The sequence below is a fragment of the Amblyomma mixtum genome, chromosome 7, assembly GCF_055824585.1.
Source record: "Amblyomma mixtum isolate Tamu chromosome 7, ASM5582458v1, whole genome shotgun sequence".
Classification (NCBI taxonomy): Eukaryota; Metazoa; Arthropoda; class Arachnida; order Ixodida; family Ixodidae; genus Amblyomma; species Amblyomma mixtum.
The window spans coordinates 105,205,829-105,226,752 of NC_143018.1; the positions used below are offsets into that span (position 1 = coordinate 105,205,829).

At 48.9% G+C, this 20,924-nt stretch overlaps 1 protein-coding gene and 1 pseudogene across 1 annotated transcript; both read left to right on the plus strand.

The window, feature by feature from the left end:
• The first annotated feature begins 213 nt into the window (after nt 1-213).
• On the plus strand, nt 214-20,344 carry LOC149337094 (uncharacterized). Its single transcript, XM_089553313.1, has 5 exons — nt 214-317; nt 3,707-3,762; nt 4,183-4,275; nt 7,012-7,301; nt 20,253-20,344. The coding sequence occupies exons 1-5, from the start codon at nt 278-280 to the stop codon at nt 20,254-20,256; spliced, it is 483 nt and encodes a 160-aa protein (XP_089409439.1). The 5' UTR covers nt 214-277; the 3' UTR covers nt 20,257-20,344.
• Nucleotides 11,805-13,798, plus strand: LOC149337095 (uncharacterized; annotated as a pseudogene).
• Nucleotides 20,345-20,924: the final 580 nt, after the last annotated feature.

Below are 20,924 nucleotides of genomic sequence, written 5' to 3' on the forward strand. Positions count from 1 at the left end.
TTCTTTTAATTTTCCAAAAGAAAGATGCCCTCTTCATCGAAAGAGCGCCCTCCATCGGAGCACCTATCGGCAGGTGCGAGCGAAAGGACACGAAGGGCACTGTTATTTTGAAGCCAGTTTCGTGTTTCGGACCTTTATTGACGCGCACATCGAAGTTTCTCAAAAAGTACGACGTCAACACTGTGGATTAAGAAAAGTTCTTCAAATAGGTTCCGCGGTGTATAAAACGGATTATACAAGCACGCAGCTTCAGTGGAAACACAGCAACAGAGGAAAAATGGCTATCCTAGGGTTGCTTTGCGTCTTCTTCTTTCAAGGTAAGGACATTTAGGCTCATTTTAGTATACTGTACTGGCAGAGATGCTCGCCTTAATTTATTTTTGCACAAGTGATAATAACAAACATTCTCCGCCCGTCATTGCTGCCTCTGTTTAAATTTTTTTTCAAGCCCCGTGGAGCGCCTACACCAAAAACACTACAAATGATTGTGCTACATGGCCCGCTCTGACATTGTACAATGACAATGGCCGGCGCACAGGTCTTCTTGACTATTTCATCTGCTACAACTTACAGTAAAAAGGTGTGCGCGGTTTGATGCCGCCCTCTCCATACGCTGGTATTTCTGCCCATATGCTGTACTCCTAGTGACTTTTTCCTTACCCATCACATAGCTTATCATATCTTCTGACGCTCCCGGTATAAGCTTTTACTTATTACGTACTAGCAGAGTAATATTGGTTAGTATACATACGCCTGCAGTAAATAAATTGTGTTGCGGTGTTGTACTTACCCCACTCTTTGCCGCTATGTGCTCGCTTAGAGAGTACTGGCAGTGATGACGCATAGGTATCAAAATTTATTACTTGAGTTTGTCACCAGTGATGTGGGAAACGCTCAAAGGAGCTCTGAAATTTTATTAGTAAGAGGCGTTGCCCGATCCATAGTTGTTTCTAGGACCAGGAAAACACATCACCAAAGGTTCGTTCACTGGCTACCCTTTTCTCCTCTTTCTTCTGTTTTTATTTTTCTTTCTTGTGTGGCAGTACGCCACGAGGTATAACATGAAGAAAGAGGTAGAAGCTCTTTTTTTTTAATCATTAATGAAAACCACACCTATGAGTAAATAAGACTGAAGAGCACTAACTACTTCTTACCCTCCTTACGCACCTTTTCTAACCCCATGCAATCTAGCTCAAGTGGCAGTGCCACCGTCCTGTTGTGCGCTACCTTATTTCACACGATTGTACGTTCTACAGGCTTATTTATTTATTTATTTTAGTAGATCAAAGACCCCAAACAAGGGGCATTACATGACGGGTGGGTTGTACAGAAATATCAACAAAAAACGAACATATTCTGTACAATGCCAACATCAAGGCTCAATCTACAAATGTAACAGGCAAACAGCTCAGAAAAACCAAAATGCAAAACGCTTATATACTTTAGAATACAAAAGAAAAAACGAAACAAGAATAAAAGAAAGGAAGAAGCCCACAATGGTGATTAAGAATTCAATGACGCATTAGAGAACATGAAAAACTGCCTAGTAAAACAAACTCCACTAGGTCAACGTTGGAGAGGAAGGTACAAAGAAACCTAAAATGTGTCTAAAGATTTAAACTTGTCTTTGAATGCAAGTTTACAGCGGTATTGGGAAGGTCGTTCCAATCTTTTGCTCTTCGGATGAAGAAAGACGGCGCAAAAGTTTATGTTTTTGGGCATGGTATGACACATGGTGAGTGTTTTTCTGATGAGCTGAAAACGGAGAGTGTTTTGTGACGTTAATGCTTAACAGAAATGAATAGTAGAGACGATGAAAGAGGGCTAAACTGGCTTATTTTCTACGGTGCTTAAATAATGGCAAGCTGGATAGGTTCTTCAGATCGGTTGCACTTCTGTGGGAGGAATAATCTGGATGAACAAATGTAATGGCGTGATTTTCATAGTTTCTATGGTGTCAAAAAAGGTATTCCTCATGTGGGTTCCAAATGGCGGCTGCATATTCTAATTTTGGGCGGATTAATGCTGTGTAGGCTAGTAATTTTACATATGCTGGAGCAAACTTCATTGAGTGTTGAACATAGCCAAGGGACCGGCTGGATGCTGCTGTGATGTGGTTGATGTGCGTAGACCAAGAGAGATTTTCAGACATGTGCAATCCAAGATATTTGTATGTTTTAGTAGCATGTAAACGAGAAGCGGAGATAAAGTAGCTGTGCAGTATTAAGTTATGAAAATGGAAATGTATGACCTTACACTTTGCTATATATAAATACATTTGCCATTTTTCACACCAATTTCCTACTTCTAGTAAGTCATGTTGTAAGCTAATACTCTCTTATAACAGTATTAGTTATACAACAGGTTGGTAGTCATACGAGCGCAATTCGTACATGACAGTCGAGGTATCGTGATCCTGCCGTGCCCCCGCAGTTACTTTTGCGCTTCATGACTGGCTCTGTCATTCAGTTTGAAATATTCTGATATAAATATATCTGTTTCGTTTGTTTGTTTTATGGGGGTTTAACGTCCCAAAGCGACTCAAGCTTGGAGGGACGCCGTAACGAAGGGCTCCGAAAATTTCGACCGCGTGGGGTTCTTTCACGTGCACTGACGTCGCACAGTACACTGGCCGCTAGAAATTTTTCTCGATCGAAATGCCACCGCGGCGTAAATATAGATGAATTATATAAGTTAATCGTTACGTGAGCAATATTTATATATAAGTCATAAATAGATATGAAATACATAACAATGTTCACGTAACCGTTAGCATTCAATGCATGAGTTATAGTGCAACATCTCAACAACAACAAAGCGCACAAAGATTGTTGTATAAACAGAGTGTAAATAAAAAATCGTTGTTTCTATTTTTCTGCTTTTTTCGTATACGAAAGTCCATCCGTACCTCCTAGAAGCAATAGCTGGGACCGCCACTGCTTGGAGACCACAAAGAGACGTTGGCAAGCGAAAGCTGGCCCCAGCAAACAAGAAGCTTCTTATGCGCTTTAGGCGGCGCAAAATTCGTCTCTCTTGCTGCACGGTTGTCCTTTTTCTTTACCATCAACACAGAAGAAACGAAATGTAATCGCGAATATATGAAAGTAAGAATTCCTTAGAAAATAAGAAACTAGCATGACCTTGCAGTGGTTAATGGCGGACGGGGGCAAACGGGAGACATCAGGCGGAAGCCTTTGTTCTGTGGTTCACTTCATATATTTTAATACGCCTTTGATAATGGGACCAAAGCCTGAAAAAAATTGCCATGTTTAAACGTTTTCTACAGCGCGTTTACTTATGGTGCAATCTGTGCGAAAAATATACGTAAGAACTTTCGAAGGCTGAAATGTAAATGTATGCACTAGCAGTCCAGTCGAATGATATCTAAAAGCCCCTGTCTTCAGGAGACGCAGCGTTGGCATAGGTTTAGTCAAAGCAAGATTTAAGCTATATCACGTAGCGCGCAGCAACCACAGCATTCGCACCGTCTATTGCTCAGTCAGTGTTAAGTGTTAAACGTTGCGCTGGAAAGCCTACCGACGACAGTGGGCGTTACTTTTAGTTTATGTGCTTCTCGGTGAACACTGCGTCATAAAACTAAAGGGAGAATTGGGTCTGGAAGCAGGGTACCAGTAGTACAATTATTGGCTTATAGCTGACACTTAATCATTCAGCCATAAAATTCTAAATATGTTTTTTTTTTCAGCATTGCACGCATCAGCGGACACCGTTCGCGGTTGTCCTCCAAAACAAGTTCAAGAGGTAAGCTCCATTCACTCAAACCTCAAGACGTAGATTTTCGTGGATTGAAAACACAAAGTAAATGAAAGAGCGCAAGAATGGCACGTTCCAAAAAATTGAATTTGAACGTTTGAGTTGCAAAAGACAAAAAAAAATCGGAACCGAAGAGAATTTCTGCATAACGATAAAATGAAAACCATTGTAGCTACAATGCAAAACTGGCTAATCGAGTGCATACTTTGCTATCAATGTTTATGCTGCAAGATATTTCTGAGCTATGGCAGGTACCAAACAAGCTGTAGAAATATGCTATAAATGAGTCGGATTTTATCTACCAACAACCTTTGGAAAATTTCGTGCTTCTGCTTGCTTTAGAGTGCTCTTTAATATTATCTTCGGCGCAGCGTACTCCAGTAAACTTGGCTGCCCTCTATGTTACAGGGAACGACCGTTGAAAATTGCAATTTCTACTGCGGGAAGAACGATCATGACCAATGGATGATGGGATATTACCCGAACGGGACGAAATGCAAGGTGAGGTATCATGATCCTCACCATCAGCCTGACTGCGTCCACTGTAAGGCAAAACCCTCTCCCATGTCTCTCCAATTAACCCTGTTCTTTGGCAGGTGGGGCTACCGTATCCCGGCAAACTTCTTAATCTCATCCGCCCAACTAACTTTCTGGCGCCCCCTGCTGCGCTAGCCGTCTCTTCGAATAAACAGCACTACTAAGCTAGCCTCACTGATTAAGGTTCTAGCGTTGAAGGTTGCCAGGTTCAGGTTCCAATGGCATCCTGTCCGGAGCCAGTGATTATTAGAACCTTCAGGTCTGACCGCCGCCTTGGTCAGTTGATCCGCAGCCGCTGGAGACTGAAGGCCCGGGGTTAATTGGTTTGTTCATAGAAGGTTGTGGCCAAGTACTGCACCAGGGAGGCCAAATCCTGTTCTGGTGAGGAAGTGCGTTGTCGGTTCTGGTCACCGAAATCAGGCCGCACCCCAGGCCTGATTTAAAAACTCCAGCGACACACCGAGTTTTTCTTTTAACTCGTTGGAGAACTGCGCGACACCGAGATTCGAACAGCGGTCCTCTTGCACGCGAGGCGGATGCTCTACCTGCCAGATTGCTGCAAACGAGTCAAGGTGCAGTGTAGAACAGAAAAACATACCAACCGTTCCCATGCGTTCATAAAAACAGAATACCGCCACTCGCTTGTCCTCCGTACGCACTTAAAAGATGAACTGTTGCTCTTTGGAATGCTCGCGATCAAATTTATATCAGTAACCGGCAGAGCGGAATATAAAATGAACTTGTGCTGGAGTGCACATCACAATGATGATGATGGCTGCAAGGTGTTATCGGTGTTCCGTAGACGCGCTTGAGAGCAACCTCTAAGCAACAGTGCTCATTATTCTGTGATCTCTATTTACTCTCCAAACCTTCTCTGGTGCCACAAAACAATAGCAGAGGGTTTCGCGGCTTCAGCTGCGACACTTATCTCGAGCATAGTCTCTTTTCTTCGCGAAGAAATAACAACCCTCGTAGCCACCCTCCGCCTCCTGCCCTAAGCTGAGTCGGGGGAGCATATTCCCTCAACGCAGAGACAACTCGTCGAAGGCAAACCCTCTCGCGCCGCCTAGAACCATTCTGCCTTTCCAGCAGTAATACTCACGTACTTTAGGGTGGCACACGGGGCCCGACGCCTGCGTGAGTTACGGAGAAAGCCCGCATGAATTGCTACCACTGCAAAACCTGGCACATCTTGGCCCCTCACCACATCGTTATGCAAAATGTGAAATGAAATAGGGCACAAAACCCAGTTCTATGATGAAGTTCTGATTTTAAGCGACGCTGCAGCTTGCAGTTAAAATCGGGCAGAAATAGGTACTTTTTGCTCCCATCCTTGGCGAACTCCGGCCAACATCGTCAGCAAACTGCGGCGAACCTGACGGCGAATTTGAAACAGTATCCGAGGCCCTTTTACCATTTTATTAGTCATCTCAAAAGAGAACAAACACGACTGAAAGAGAGAGGGAGACCGAACCGGCAGAGCTTTGTCGGGCTTCAAGCCATTGAAAGATGAACAAAAAAGAGTGAAACGCTAAAAAAAATAGATTGTAAAGGAAGAGAGGTTTAAAAAACAAACAAAAGACACAAACAAAGAGACAAGCCCTGGCGCATGTCGCCGAGTCATCCGAGTCCACAAAATGGAAAATACTGCAGTGAGTATCGAGAATCCAAGACGAGGAATGTAGGTGAAAGAATGCAGCACTGAGCAGGCAGGTGAAAACTCAAAAATTAGAAAAACACAACAGAGATGCGGGCAGGAAAGACCAACGGTAATTGACGAAAGCACAACGAGCAGGAAAACATAAAAAGAAACAATTGTAACCTTGCTCTGTATCTATCGCTGCTGAAGACTTTCTCACAGATAATTCAATTTTTGCGTGCTCCGGAAATTTTTAGCTGCCTGTCATTACTTTTTGTTTAATTTATTTTTGCCTTAAAGGTCCGAAGGCATTACACAACGGGGAAGCAAAATCATGTTTTTTGTGACAACAAGAATACATCAAAACAGAGAAAGAACCATTGGTTAAAGGAGAAAAATAGGAAAAAAATAACAATATGCAGCAGTTAAATGATGATCTGAGGTATACAATGCTAAGTAGAATACACGGGATCGGAAAAAAACAAATTTATAGATGGAACACAGTGCTGCTTTGCCCACCCCCCTATTTACTGTCTTTACATGCTTTCAAAGCAGGAAAATTTGGAACAAAAAAATTACTATTGGAGACAGGCACGCATACATGCAGTACAGTGGCGTTCCTATCTCAAATTCTTTAGGAATATCGAATGCAACGTCGTCAAATCAGCATCGCCCGGGCAGATGTAGAGCGGGCCAGGAAATCGGGTTTTGGAAAGGCAGAGGAATGCATGAGAGAAAGTGGGGGCTAGCTGACATGTTTCTCACGGATTGAAACGCATCAAAGGCGATTAGATTTCACATAGTGACACGCGTATTATGCCTGCGTCGGCGTGACATTCTTTCGGTTCTTGCGTTTATTTGAGCCCAGTGTTCAGTTAGCCTTCTCCGCAATCCGAGGATTATGCGTCATTGCACACGCTTTAAAAAGACGCGATTTTAGATCCAAATTTCTTTTTCTTACTTGTCTTCTGAATAGAAAAATCAACAGGAAATTGACTTTTTCCGCAGCAGACGGGAAAGAATTCTTAAACCCATCAAAGACCGTTTTGTTTTTTCTGCAGTATTCAGACACACAAGACGGCTACTGCGTAGAAGTACCCGACAACGAAGGATGCCATCCGGACAACAGCCAATATGTGCTCGACTTTTTCGGGCACGCTCCAACCGGCCACACCATGCCACCAACTCTGGCAACGTCCAAACCTAAAAGTAGCAAGAACCCCAAAAGCACCAAAAAGCCGAAGTCGACAAAGAAACCAAAGGAGACAAAGAAACCGAAGGAGACAAAGAAACCGAAGGATCCGAAGAAAAAGAAACCCAAGACCAAGACCACTAGGCCTTCTTACGATTGGTGAGGAATTGTGCGAATAAATGGCCTTTCCTTAGAGTATACGCCAAATCAGCAACATCTGTCCTTACTTCTGCCAGAAAAGTTTCGCGAATATCAGGTGTTATCGCATATGTTGTGTTGTGTTGGGTTAAATGGCGCATAAGCGGCTAAGGATATCATGCGCCAAGCTCATGTTGTCAGAAATGTGGTATTGATCTCACAAATCCTAAGACTACTCGGTTCAGCGCTGCTATGCTGCATGTTGGATGCTTATGAATGATACCGCTGATATCGATATGACTGTCTGCAGTTATTAATGCGAAAGCTTTATATAGCTCAGTTGTGTCCACAGATCTTGTGCGGGCCGGGGAGATCTTCTCCGGGGTGGACGGGTCGTTCCAGTCGAATGGGTGCCTGCACGAGCGCGAGCACGTGATGTGGGCCCCCTGCACAAGATACAGAAGGAGACTCAGGTCGCGGGTTCGACTGCCTTGTGGGCCTGACCGCAGCGCTGGCAGAGACCAGACTTGGACTTCATTCAGACGTCCGCGCTGTGACCTGGAGCCCAGCAGTTCGCGGATGCCTTAGCTTTAGGGCGTAACGGGTGGCATCGATAGATCCCATAGTTAAAGACGATGGTCCTGGGGAGGGTGGTGGTACCGACGAAGGTGATGAGGATGGATTTGGAGCGCCCCATCTGACGCGCCTAGGAAATGGCGTAGGGGGTCTTCAGGTTTTCACATTCATGGCTTGGAGATCTTGTACTCTTTCTTCCTGTGTTTGCGTGTCGACGGCGTTGTATATGATGCTGCGGAGAGCGTTGTTGGGTGCGGCTATGTAGGCACGCAAAGGGTAAGAATTAGAACCCAAGTGGAGTTCTGGGATCCGGAGGTAGAGACGAGCGCGCTGCTCAGATGGGGTGCTGACAGTGAGGGAGTTATTGTACGGATTGATCCGTACATGGTGGGCGGTGCGAGCGGTGCCGAAGTCTATGTTGGCAACGGTACGAGAAGACTTGCAGCAGGGCTCCGTTGGTGGTAGTGCGGAAGTCAAGCCCCCCTCTCGGTCTGAAGACGAGTTTGAAGCCCTTCGCTGGAAGGCGAGGGAGGGGAGCGTGGCGACGTAGAGTGGCAATACAGGAGGTGGTGTTAGACGTTGGAGGAGTGGTCGTGGATGCGTTGAGATTGGCAGGTGGGCTGGTGTACCGCCGCTGCACGGTGTGCCTTAGCGGCACACCCCAGTGTGAGTCGGCTGCAAGTTTGGGTGGGGAGATTGACACGCCTACTTTTTGGTAGGCCATATTGGCTCCTTGAAGGTCTGCGCACTGCAGCAGCGCAGGCGGCTAAGCAGGGCCGCGATGGCCTTGGGTGTGGCGAAGAGCGCAGCAGTACATCGCGCGCTAAGCCTAGCGCGTCAGCGGCGTGGAGCAGCCGAAATATGGACTAAAATACTCGAAATTGTACCGAATCGGGCTTCGAAGGTGTGAAAGGGATACTCTTACCTTCACGGATGCGTTGGTTAAGTTTCGCAAAGACAGGATGAAGTCAGGTGAAAGGGAGTCAAAAAGCTCGGAGCCCAGCGAGGCACGTCCGCCCAGCTCCGCGTCCGAGTAGTGACTTCAGCTCGCCGTCGCCGCAGCGCGTAGACGTCCGCAAAGGTAGCGAAACGCTTACCACCAGAATTCTCGCACAAAAAAAAAAAAACGAGGCGCCATTTCTGCCCCCGACAGTGGCGCCTCCGTCCGCTGTGGAGCCAAAAAAACGGGCGCTAACAAGTGACCACGGCGCTTCGATTGTCGGCGGAGTACTAGGAGAGGACGAGCCGGAAAGCTCAAAGGTCTTGTTACTTTTGCTTCATTGAGGGGTTTAAGCAGAAATGCTTCCGCATTACTGCACGTAAGTTGTCAAGTGCCTCCTTGAATTTTTACTAGAGCCGGTGTACAGTTCAACGAAACTCACCTTTGCGACAAAATAAATTCAAAACTTGGATGACACCACAAATAATTAATGAGCAATTACCAATTATGTCAAATTACTAGTTAATGGCAGTTACTGAATAATGACTAAATAATTATTAACTTCTAATTAATGAGCCCCGCCGCGGTGGCTCAGTGGTTACGGCGCTCGGCAGCTGACCCGAAAGACGCGCATAACTGCCCTCTTGGAACAGCGGACACCTCAACCGTGCTTTAAGCTAAGTGGCGGTAATGACAAGTGTGCGCTGCATTCGAGAAACGCGGCGCTGACGCCATAGGCTCTCGGCGTTCATTGTGTTCATTGGCGTTAAAGCGTTTTACACTCCTATCCTTTTAAGGAAAGGAAGTGCGCACAATGGTGCATCAAGTAGTAGTAGTAGTAGAAAACTTTTATTGAGATCTTTTAAGAGATTCGCGGATTCGAAGCCTCCGTCGTCTTTCGTAGCGCCGGCGACTTGAGGCTTCTCTTCAGCAAGTTTGGGCCCCTAGTCCAGGGCTCCACTGAGTCGCGCTGCATCAGTAGCGTGCCGCACTAAGGCTCTTTGGGCCGCGAGCTCGCTGCTGGTGAGCCGGCTCTCCCATTGCTCCGCACTCGGGAATTCGTGTTGGTGGAATGCTTTATTTCGTTCGCACTCCCATGTGATGTGGTATAGTGTGGGTGTGTCGCCGCACCAGGGGCAGTTTGCTCTGTATTGTGTTGGTGACATCTTGTTATAGATGTACAAGTTGGGGAAGGAGTTTGTTTGTAGCCTACGCCAGCCGACTGCTTCCTCCCTCATGACGGCTTTGTGTGGTGGTGGGTACTTGAATCTAGTCCCCCTGTATAGTTGTAATGTCTCTGTGTATCCCCCCTCGCATGCTAGTAGCTGAAGCTCCAGAACATCTGACATGCCTGCTCGGTATGTAAGCCCTCGAGCTAGGCTGTCTGCTCTTTCGTTCCCCGCTACGCCTGCGTGGCCTGGGACCCAGATTATGTGTTGTATGGGTGTCTTCTCAGCAGAGGCTGCTGCCCCACTGATTATCCTGAGGGCCATGCCGCTAATTCTGCCCTTCGTATAGTTTTTACACGTGTCTTTCGAGTCTGTTAATATGTTTAGGGATCGGCCTTTCCTATAGCCTTCTGCTACCGCCAGCGCGATGGCAATTTCCTCGGCCTCCGTTATGCCCACGACCTCCACTGAGGCGCATGTGGCCATGTCACTGTGCTATTAACTACCACCGTAGCGGCTAAGCGCTTCCCTGCATGTACGTACATGGAGGCGTCCGTATAGACTGTGTTCTCTGATCGGCCTAGCCTCCTTTCTATCTGCTGGGCCCTTGCTTTTCGTCTGTCCTCGTGTAGGTTAGGATCCATGTTTTTAGGCAGGGGTCCTATATTAAAGGTCTTTCTAAGGTCGTCCGGTACGTCCGCGTATCTGTCTACCAGTCCGCACGTGTTCCGACCCAACCTTCTCAGGAGTGCCCTTCCAGTAGAGGAGCCTCTGAGTCTGATGAGTTGTGCCCCCAATTGAGCCTCGGCAAGCTCATCGAAGGTATTGCTGATTCCGAGTTGGAGTAGCTTCTCGTTTGATGCGTTTCTGGGCAGGTGTAGAGCAATCTTGTATGCCTTCCTGAGAATAGAGTCGGCTTGCTCTCGCTCCGCCTTTGTTGTTGCGTGAAAACACACAGATGGGTAGACTGGGATGCCTTCCGAGACGCCAGAAGACAGACGCTGACGGCGAGATCGAAGACATAGAGACGTGGACGGCCGAAATCACCAAGAGCGTACGCGACGCGACCAAAGAAATTGAAACGGACGCTGCGATTGATGAGGTAGACAGCCGGCTAGCGCATCTCATCGAAGCCAAGCAGTCAATACTCAGTCGCTGGAAGAACCAATGGCTCAACCGCAGACTCAGAAAGAAGGTGGCGGAGGTCAACAGAGCGATCGAGGAGCACTGCCGCGCTCTATGCACGCAACAGTGGATCGAGATCTGCAACGCGGCAGACGGGCAGATGCATTGCGGGAAGACGGGGAACCTGCTGCGGCACCTGCTTGACGAAACCAAGACCAAGTCGCACCAAAGGGACAGACTCGCCAAGCTCATACATCGGGCGGTCTCGGTATACGGCGCCGATGAAGTCACTAGGCGAATCAATGACAAATACCTGCCCACTACACCGACCCAACAACACGCGCCGTACGGCGGCCTACCCAACGCGAAGCTCGATCGTGACATCGACGTCGAGGAGGTCCGCGCGGCTCTGCACGCCCTCAACAGCCGGTTGGCAGCTGGCCCGGACCTCGTCACAAACAAGGCGCTCAAGAACCTCGACGACGGCTCGATTGAGAACCTCGCAAAATACTTCAACAAGTGCTGGAGAGCAGGCGCGCTACCAAAGCAGTGGAAGACAGCCAAGACTATCCTGATACCCAAGCCGGGGAAGCCACCGGACACGGCCAACCTTCGGCCCATCTCGCTCACGTCCTGCGTGGGCAAGGTGCTGGAGCACGTCCTGCTCAACAGGTGGCAAGACTACCTGGAACGAGAAGGGCTGTATCCGGCCCCGGTGATCGGCTTCAGACAGCACCTCAGCACGCAGGACGCGATGCTGCAGCTCAAATACCAAATCATAGACAATGGCGGCAGCGCCCGCGACAGCAAGGCAATCCTGGGTCTCGACCTAAAGAGCGCCTTTGATAATGTGAAACACTCGGCGATTCTGTCCCAAGTCTCTAAGCTCAACATGGGCGAAAGATTCTACAACTACATCAAGGACTTCCTCACAGACAGGACCGCCGAGCTACGAGCAGGCGACCTACAAACGCAAGAGAAGAAGCTCGGGAGCACCGGCACACCGCAGGGATCGGTCATTTCGCCGATGCTGTTCAACCTGGTAATGATCGGAGTGGCCGAGAAGCTCCCGGACATCGAAGACTCAGGCACACCATCTACGCGGACATCACACTGTGGGTGTGATGAGCGCCCACATCGAGGGCGCTCTGCAAGCCGCCGTCGACGAGCTAGAAGACCACCTGGAAGGCACCGGCTTGAGATGCTCGCCGAGCAAATGGAGCTCCTCATACTCCCTCCTACCAACAATGGCAGATACAAGACCAGACAACGCGAATGCGAAAAAATCAGAATCGTAACCAAATCCGGCACCGTGATACCCGAGGTCAGCAAAATCAGGATCCTAGGCATGGTCATCGAAAAGCATAAAAGAAACGACGTAACCATCGCCCGTCTCACGGCAAAAGCGGACAACGCTATGCGACTCCTCAAAAGAGTCACTTCCCGGAAGGCTAGCATGAGAGAGGAGAGCCTAACCAGGCTTGTCCAATCCTTCATTATCAGCCACGTCGCGCACGTTGCAGCCTACCACAGATGGCTGCAACACGAACCCAACAAAATTAATGTATTCATCTGAAGAGCGTACAAGGCGGCGCTGGGCCTGTTCGAGTCCACGAGCACGACCCGCCTCTTACAAATCGGGATGCACAACACGATCGAAGAAATAGCCGAAGCGCAACGGACCTATAAACTGGAGCGGCTGTCCACGACCAAAGCCGGGAGAAAGATACTGGACGACCTGGGAATAGGACACTCGAACGAGGCGGAGACGAAGCTCCCCGTCCCCGAAGAGGTCCGACGCCAGACCAGAATCGACCCCATACCCAAGAACATGAACCCCGAGTAAAACAAGGGAAGAAGAGCGGCGAGGGCCAAGGCTGTCATCGACCTGTACGCCAACGACGAGCACGCGCGGTACGTGGACGCGGCCGAATACCAACGGAACGCCTTCGAGGACGGCACCGAGCGCGAGAAGCGCCGGAGGGGAACAAGCGGTGGAGGTGCCCATCGCCCTGGCCATCGCCGACGCAGACTGCTAAACGGTGCTGAGTGACTCGAGACAGGCGGTGCGAAACTTCGCCAAAGCCCAAGTCTGCAGGCAGGCCGAGCGCGTACTAGGAGCGACTAAACTGCAAGACATAAGAGTAAGAATCAAGTGGTTTCCGGCGCACGCGGGCGACGCGTCGGAACGCAGTGCGAACCACAATGAGACGGCACACGCAGCGGCGCGAGCGCTAACCAACCGCGCCCCGGCAACACACCGTCCGACGTGGTTCGGAGCCAAGGACCGCATGACCGACTACAGCGAAATCACGAAGGTCTACCGCCTGGATCGCAGGACTCTCCCACCCCCGCACCCGAGGCTGAGTCGAGCGGAGGCGGTACTACTGAGACAGCTCCAGACCGGATCGCTACCGAGCCCGGGACTGATGCATCGCATGTACCCCGAGACCTACCCGACCGATACGTGTAGAGTCTGCCGGAGGGAGCCGGCAGATCACACGCACATCTTGTGGGACTGCATCAGAAATCCAAAGGAAGCAAGATCAGGAACAATCCCGCCCCGGCTGGAGGCAGCCGCGAAGAGCAACGACCATGACCAACAGCTATGGGCCGTCCAGCAGGTCCTCGGGGCGCTCGAAAGGCAGGGACCCAGCGAGCCGGCAACGGCGAGCGGAGACCCGCGCCGAGTAACGGCAGCCTCGTAGACGACGTAGGTCCTCGCCGGGGCGCGCGGGCGCCCAACTGCAGGCACAAATAAAGTTTGCTCCAATCCAATCCAATGCGCATAATGGCTCCCTGGGTCAGTCGACGCCTGAATCGCGCTTGCAGGTACATAGGGTGATGACAGAGAGATGTGGGCTGCAGGCATTGACAAGGTTGTGCCGGAAACGCGGTGCTGAAGCCATTAACCTTCTGCGTTTATTATGTTCATTGGCGTTGGCATTGTCAAAGTTTTATACTCCGATAATTTTAAGGAAAGGAAGTGCGCATATCTGGCTCCCTGGGTGAGTGGGCGCCTGACTCGCGCTTATAGGTACTACGGGGGTGAGATAGAGACGTGGGCGTTAGCGCTGAGAGAGAGAGAGTTTTTCGTTGTAAAACTTTATTTCAAGAGGAATTCGGGGCACGCCCCAGGGTCCCCGCACGACCCCAGTGCACTCAACTGTTTATGTTTCTAAGGTCCATAATATATCTTGTAATAAAAACAGCGCAAGGACACAGGACGAGAACGGAGAGTAGACACACACGGCGCTGAACTTGCAACTACGTTTATTGGAAAAACACGCTGCTTTTCAAGGAAGGGCGTCAAGAAAGCGCGCGCATGCGCTTTGTAAAAAATACACTTATCGGGTAATAAAATGTCTCCTATAGGCACGTGTGATTATCGGTGCTAACCACTGTTTAGCAACTTCATTTCCTTAGAGGACAATGCTACTGAAGGCATGCTGACACATCTGTTTCCTTTCCTCAAGATATGAAATGCCTCTGCTACTTCCCTCGTGCTACGACCGTTATGTATGAACAAGATTTCGGTGTCAACGAAAAACGGGGTGCACTTACACCCGAGACAATGCTTGGCCAAGTTTGTTGAACACTTTCCCAAAGAATTTTGGTGCTCCAAAAGCCGTACATTAATGCAGCGACCTGTCTGGCCAATATAAGTACGGCCACAGGACAGAGGAATCTGGTAGACCAGCGGATCGTGTAAAGAATGGGTCCGGACTGAAATTTACGCATGAAATTCCTCAGCATAACACATTACAATTTTTGGACTTACTGCTGGTCTTCGAAAAAGACCACGTGTGCTGGCAATACTCCCCTCGGAGTGAGAAGCCCCTGCTGAACTATAGGTCATGCCACTCGAAACTAGTAAAAAACGGGATAGTAACCGGGTGCATGAGTATGGCGTTAAAGAAATCCTGTTCTCACAAAATGAAGACTAGCCTCTGCTCCCAGGTACACCGCTGTACGCAGGCCGGTTTCCCAGACTCAGTTCTTGTGTCGTGTGCGGAAAAGATCCTGAAAAAATTGAAAACCCCCGAACGTGACTCTGAGCAGCGCGCCAGTGTGGACGATAGAACAAAGAATATAGCTGTAATGCCGTACGTACATTCTCTTTCGCACAGATTTAAGAAAGTGGGGGCCAAGTATGGTGTCAACGTTGTGTTCTCGGCACCTAATAAGGTAGGCAAAGTGGGGGCAGCTGTTCAAAGGAAGAGGGATGGAATGGGAAAGAAAACAGGGTGTAAAATTAATCATGCAAACAGGTTCGTCTCGTGTAAGGTTGCTGTGGTCTACCAGATTCCTCTGTCCTGTGGCCGTACTTATATTGGCCAGACAGGTCGCTGCATTAATGTACGGCTTTTGGAGCACCAAAATTCTTTGGGAAAGTGTTCAACAAACTTGGCCAAGCATTGTCTCGAGTGTAAGTGCACCCCGTTTTTCGTTGACACCGAAATCTTGTTCATACATAACGATCGTAGCACGAGGGAAGTAGCAGAGGCATTTCATATCTTGAGGAAAGGAAACAGATGTGTCAGCATGCCTTCAGTAGCATTGTCCTCTAAGGAAATGAAGTTGCTAAACAGTGGTTAGCACCGATAATCACACGTGCCTTTAGGAGACATTTTATTACCCGATAAGTGTATTTTTGACAAAGCGCATGCGCGCGCTTTCTTGACGCCCTGCCTTGAAAAGCAGCGTGTTTTTCCAATAAACGTAGTTGCAAGTTCAGCGCCGTGTGTGTCTACTCTCCGTTCTCGTCCTGTGTCCTTGCGCTGTTTTTATTACAAGATGCTTAACCAACTCGCCCAAACTGCCATTTTACTAAGGTCCATAACATTGGCAGCCTGGCCGGTTGCAATGGTCTGCACGGCCGGGTCCTCCGAGCACAGCAGGGTCTCCCAGTCCTCCCAGGTCTTGAGGTTCTGTAGGTCCCGCGGGGGAGGGTCCACCGGGCAGAGGGAAGGGATGTGGAGAGAAGAAGCGAAGGGTTCTGGGCATAGGGCACGTGCCGGAGTCGGAAAAGATGGATGATAGTGGGCTAGGGTAAGGGGCGAGGGGAGAGTGTCTGTAGTCTGCGCCAGAGTGTTGCTTGTTTGTTATCTAGGGAGGAGTGGGGCGGGAGATTGTGCTGGCGTGAGGCTCTGTAGGCCTGCGTCAGCTCGCTGAATGAGTGCATGCGCTCCTTCGCGAATCCCTGATCCCAGGCCACCTAAGCCCGGTTTAAAGAACCTCGGACTAAAAGGTTGGCGGCCTCGTTTCCGGCATTACATATCGCAGGCACCCATATCAGCTCCACTTGGCGGGTTGGGGGTGCATCGGGTGAGTCCAGTATGCCAAAAGCAGGGACATGGACTCGGCCTCGAGCAAAATTTAGAATCGCAGTTTTAGAGTCACTTCAAATGTACCAGGCTTCCGTGCGGGCGATAGCAAGTGCAATGGCGGCTTCCTCTGCAGCCTCTGGGGGGTGTCTGGAGGGAGAGGTAGTGTGAGGAGGGCGGATAAAGAGGAGTCCACCACAGCTGCTGTCGCTTCATCACCAGTGCAGGCAGCATCCACCCATACGGCGTCCGACTGGAAGCCGTACGCTCGATGGAGTGCCTTCGATCGGGCTCTGCGGCGCTGCTGATGGTGGGACGGGTGCATGTTCCTCGGGAGCGGCCTGATGAGGAGCTCCCGGTGAAGGGGTCGTGCGATGGCGAGGAGGGTTGGTTCGTTGGCCAGTATTCTCATGCCGAGGGAGTCCAGGATATACCGACCTGTCGAAGTTTGTGTGAGCCTGATGTATTGGACCTGTCAGTGGGCCTCCACCAGTTCCCCGGTCGTGTTGTGGAGGCCCAGGGCTAGTAATCTTTCTGTGTGTGTGTAGGGGAAGATGAAGTGCTACTTTGAATGCCTTGCGAATCAAAGCATCCAAAGCGTTTATGTCATGTTTGTTTAGCTGTAAGTATGGGATAGTTGTATGGGATATATAGTTGTATGGGATAGTTGTATGAGATATATATAGTGGGATATAGTTGTATGGGATAGTTTTAAGCACACGGCTGAGGACAAAGGCATGAAGGAGGCGAAATAGGTCGCGCTCCTTCATGCCTCTATGACGTCCCGAAACCCTGCGGATGAGGTGCGATATCGCGCCTACAACCTGCTTGAGTTTCTTGAGGGTGGTGGTGTTTTTGCCATCGTTCTGGATATGCAGGCCCAATACACGGAGGGTGCCAACCTCAGGTACCGGGTCACCATTCAGTTCAATGGCAATGGGGGAGCGGGGGAGTGTTCTTAGGCCGGATGAGGAAGACTTTCGACTTCTCTTGGGAGCAAGACAGTCCGAGTGTCCGTGCGGAATTTTGGGTGAGTGTGGCTGCTTCTTGTAAGGTGTTCTTTATGCCGCCGTCACTGCCGTGGGTGGTCGACAGGGTGATATCGTCGGCATAAAGAGTGTGCTTCAGATGAGGAAAAGTTGCCAATTTTCGAGCGAGGGGGATGAGGGTAATGTTAAACAGAAAGGGTGAAAGGACGGTCCCTTGCTCTGAAGCGTGCAGGAGGGGGAACAAAGAGGGCCGAAGTGTATCTCAGCTGCGCGGTCAGTGAGGAATGCTTGAATGTAGGCGTACGTGCGCATACCCACATTGAGTGGGGAAAAGGCAGTCATGATCGCCTGATGTTCAATGCGATCAAAAGCTTTGGTAAGATCTAAAGCTAAGACTGCCTTGGTGTGACCTGGAAGAAGGGGGTCGAAAAGGTCGTTCGTGAGTTGCAGCATGGCGTCCTGTGCGGATAGATGGGGGCGAAATCCCACCATGCTATGCGGGTAAAGATTGTTGTGCGCCATGTGACTTGTGAGTCTCGCTAACACAACATGCTCGAGGTGCTTCCCGAGGCATGAGGTTAGCGAAATCGGGCGTAGGTTTTGAATGGTAAGTGGTTTGTGGGGTTTGGGTATGAATATTACCTTCGCGTGGCGCCAGGACTGCGGGGTGTTACCATCCCTCCAGCAGCACTGGTTGAAGTATTCCGTAATCTGGGTGATCGATTGGTCGTCCAGATTACGGAGCATGGAGTTTGTGATCTGGTCTGCACCAGGTGCGGAGTTGGCGCGGAGAATCAGGAGGGCCGCTCTGACTTCCGTCTCCGTGATTTCGGTGTCGAGTGCGGGATTTGCTGGTCCTGTGTAGTGCGGTAGAGGTGTGGGGGCGCCTGGAGAGGTGTACATGGTTTGAAGTGTGTCTAGAAGGGTGTCGGGATCGTCAAGGTGTACGTGTATGAGGCGTGTCACGAGGTGTTGTGTAGCTGATCTGGTGTGTGTGGGGTCAATGAGGTGTCGCAGGAGTTGGCATGCGCGTTTGCTGGACAGATTTCCGGCGATGCCGTCACAATATCTGGCCACAGTTGGACCGGCATAGTTCCTCAGTGTGTTGTTGGATTTGTGTCTGCAGCGCGGCCAACCGCCCTAAGTGCCCTATTAAATGCCCTATTATTTAAGTGCCATATTAAGTTTATTGCCTTTCCAGCGTTCCAAGAGGCTGTGATAAGCCTCCCAGAGGTGGGCTAGGCGTGTGTTGAGGGTAGGGGTTTCTGTTGTAGGTTCAATGTGTCGCGTGTTGTGGTGAACGTCATGCCTAAGTGATTGCACCCATGCATCGATGTCTGCGATGGGAGTGTCCGGAAGAGCAGTGTGTGCAGTGCGAAGGGCATCCCAGTTAATGAGTTTGTGTATTGCATTTGTATTGTGTATTGCAAAATCGTGGTTGGCTTATTTGTTGACTTCTCCAAGGCTTTTGACTTGGTCAATCATGAAGTTTTATTGAATAAGTTGGATATTTATGGTGTACGTGGATGTGCGTTACATTTACTACGGTCATATTTGTCCCACCGGCAACAAGTAGTCCAAATTAATAACTCTCGATCACAAGTCCTACCACTGGCTTGTGGTGTCCCACAAGGCAGCATATTGGGGCCTTTGCTCTTTAACCTTTATATAAATGACATTGTTAATATTAACCAGGATGCCAAATTTATCATATACGCAGACGATACCAGCATATTTTTCTCTGGTAATAATATCGATCAACTTATCTCTAGTTGCAATGACACAATAGTTCAACTACAACAATGGTCGTCCTATAATTCTATGACAATTAACGCAAATAAAACAAAAGCTGTTATCTTTCGGGCAAAGAATAAGCCACTCCTTCCTCATGCCGACATTATTTTTAACTCTCGTCCTGTTGACATTGTTGACCATTTCAAAAGCCTTGGTGTGACATTTACTGCTCACATGTCCTGGGAAACTCATGTGAACTTACTAGTGACGAATTTAGCTCGGATAACTGGAGCAATTGGTCGTCTCAGATACATTCTTTCTACAAAACTTAAACTATTGGTTTATAATTCACTCTTTTATTCACATGTTAACTATTGCCAACTTGTTTGGGGTACAACTACATTCTCTAATCTACAAAAAATTTATGTCATGCAGAAGCGATACCTACGTCATGTGTACAACGCTGGTTATCATGCAACAACTGCAGGTTTTTTTCATAGAGCGAATGTCATTACGGCTCATAAACTATATCTCTACCGTCTGAGTACTAGATTTAAATATGAAGTAAGATATAACATACATAACCTTGGTACTCTGGCATATTTAGAAAAGAATGAACAATATTATGCTACAAGACATGGAGAATGTTGGAAAATCGTTGCACCCCGTTTGAACTCTGGGATGGAACGCCTATGCTATTCTTTACCATCACTGTTAAACCATTATCTGTCTACTAACTTTGATTTATTTATTTGCTCCACTGCTAAGCTTCGCTCTATGTTTACTGAGGATGAATAACTGATTTTACTTATCCTGGGATTTCATTTTTCGGACCACTCTGTTTTGCTTCTGTTCTGCACTGATCAAGTGTTTTTATTTTCTTTGTTTGACTGTGTGAATTGATTGCTGTTGACCAAACGCTGCTCATTAAGTGGGGCGACGGACTCGTCAAGCCGCCTATTGACGGCTTTTTTCCGTCGTCCTCCATCTGTGTACTGCACATGGTGGAAATAAAGTCTTCTTCTTCATTTGCGTGACGGGGTGATTTATATGGAACAGTGATTTGTATAATGCAATGATCACTGCCCAGTGTATGTTGTGTTCTGTTCCAGGTAACACCGCGGATGTAGCGCCTCAGCGTCAGGTCGGGACTGGTGTCCATGCTGACACTGTTGCTGATCCTCGTAGGCGTCTGAAACGTCTTGTGCAAAGTGAGTTGGAGGTTCTGCAGGAGCAGTCAGAGCCCGCGACCTCGATGTGTCGTGGTTGTGTATCGCCAGTCAGTATGCTGACTGTTGAAATCCCCACCAATGAGAAGGGGATGTTTCCCGGCTAGATGGTGTATGTTTCGCAGAAGTGATTCTAGAGAGGCCATCGCCTGGGACGGGGGTTGGTATATGTTTGCTAAAAATATAGAAGGAAGTGAATGTGTGTGATGTATAAGTTCAGTATCACACAGGGCGTCCGAGACGTGATTTGATGAGTTTTGTAGGTGAGGCTGCGGTGGATGAGTGTGGACGCCCTGGGTGTTTTAGTGGTATCTGAGTGTGTAGATGTGTAGCTGGGGAGGGTTGCCCGGTGTGCAGTCTCCTGGACAAGAAGTATGTGGGGCGTGGGTGTTATGGTGGGAAGGAGAAGTTGCAGAGGTGCGCGCTTGGCCCGCAAGCCGCGGCAGTTCCATGTTAAAATGGGGAGATAATTAGTGCTCCCCCCGACGTATTGGATAGTGGGGGGATTGAGGATGGTAATAAGACGGGTGTCAATTGGTATGTGTTGTTCAGGAA

Coding starts and splice junctions, on each gene's coding strand:
- LOC149337094 (XM_089553313.1), top strand. CDS start 278: ATGGCTATCCTAGGGTTGCTTTGCGTCTTCTTCTTTCAAG. Junction 3,763..4,182: donor CTCCAAAACAAGTTCAAGAG/GTAAGCTCCATT, acceptor TCTATGTTACAG/GGAACGACCGTTGAAAATTG. Junction 4,276..7,011: donor CGAACGGGACGAAATGCAAG/GTGAGGTATCAT, acceptor TTTTTTCTGCAG/TATTCAGACACACAAGACGG.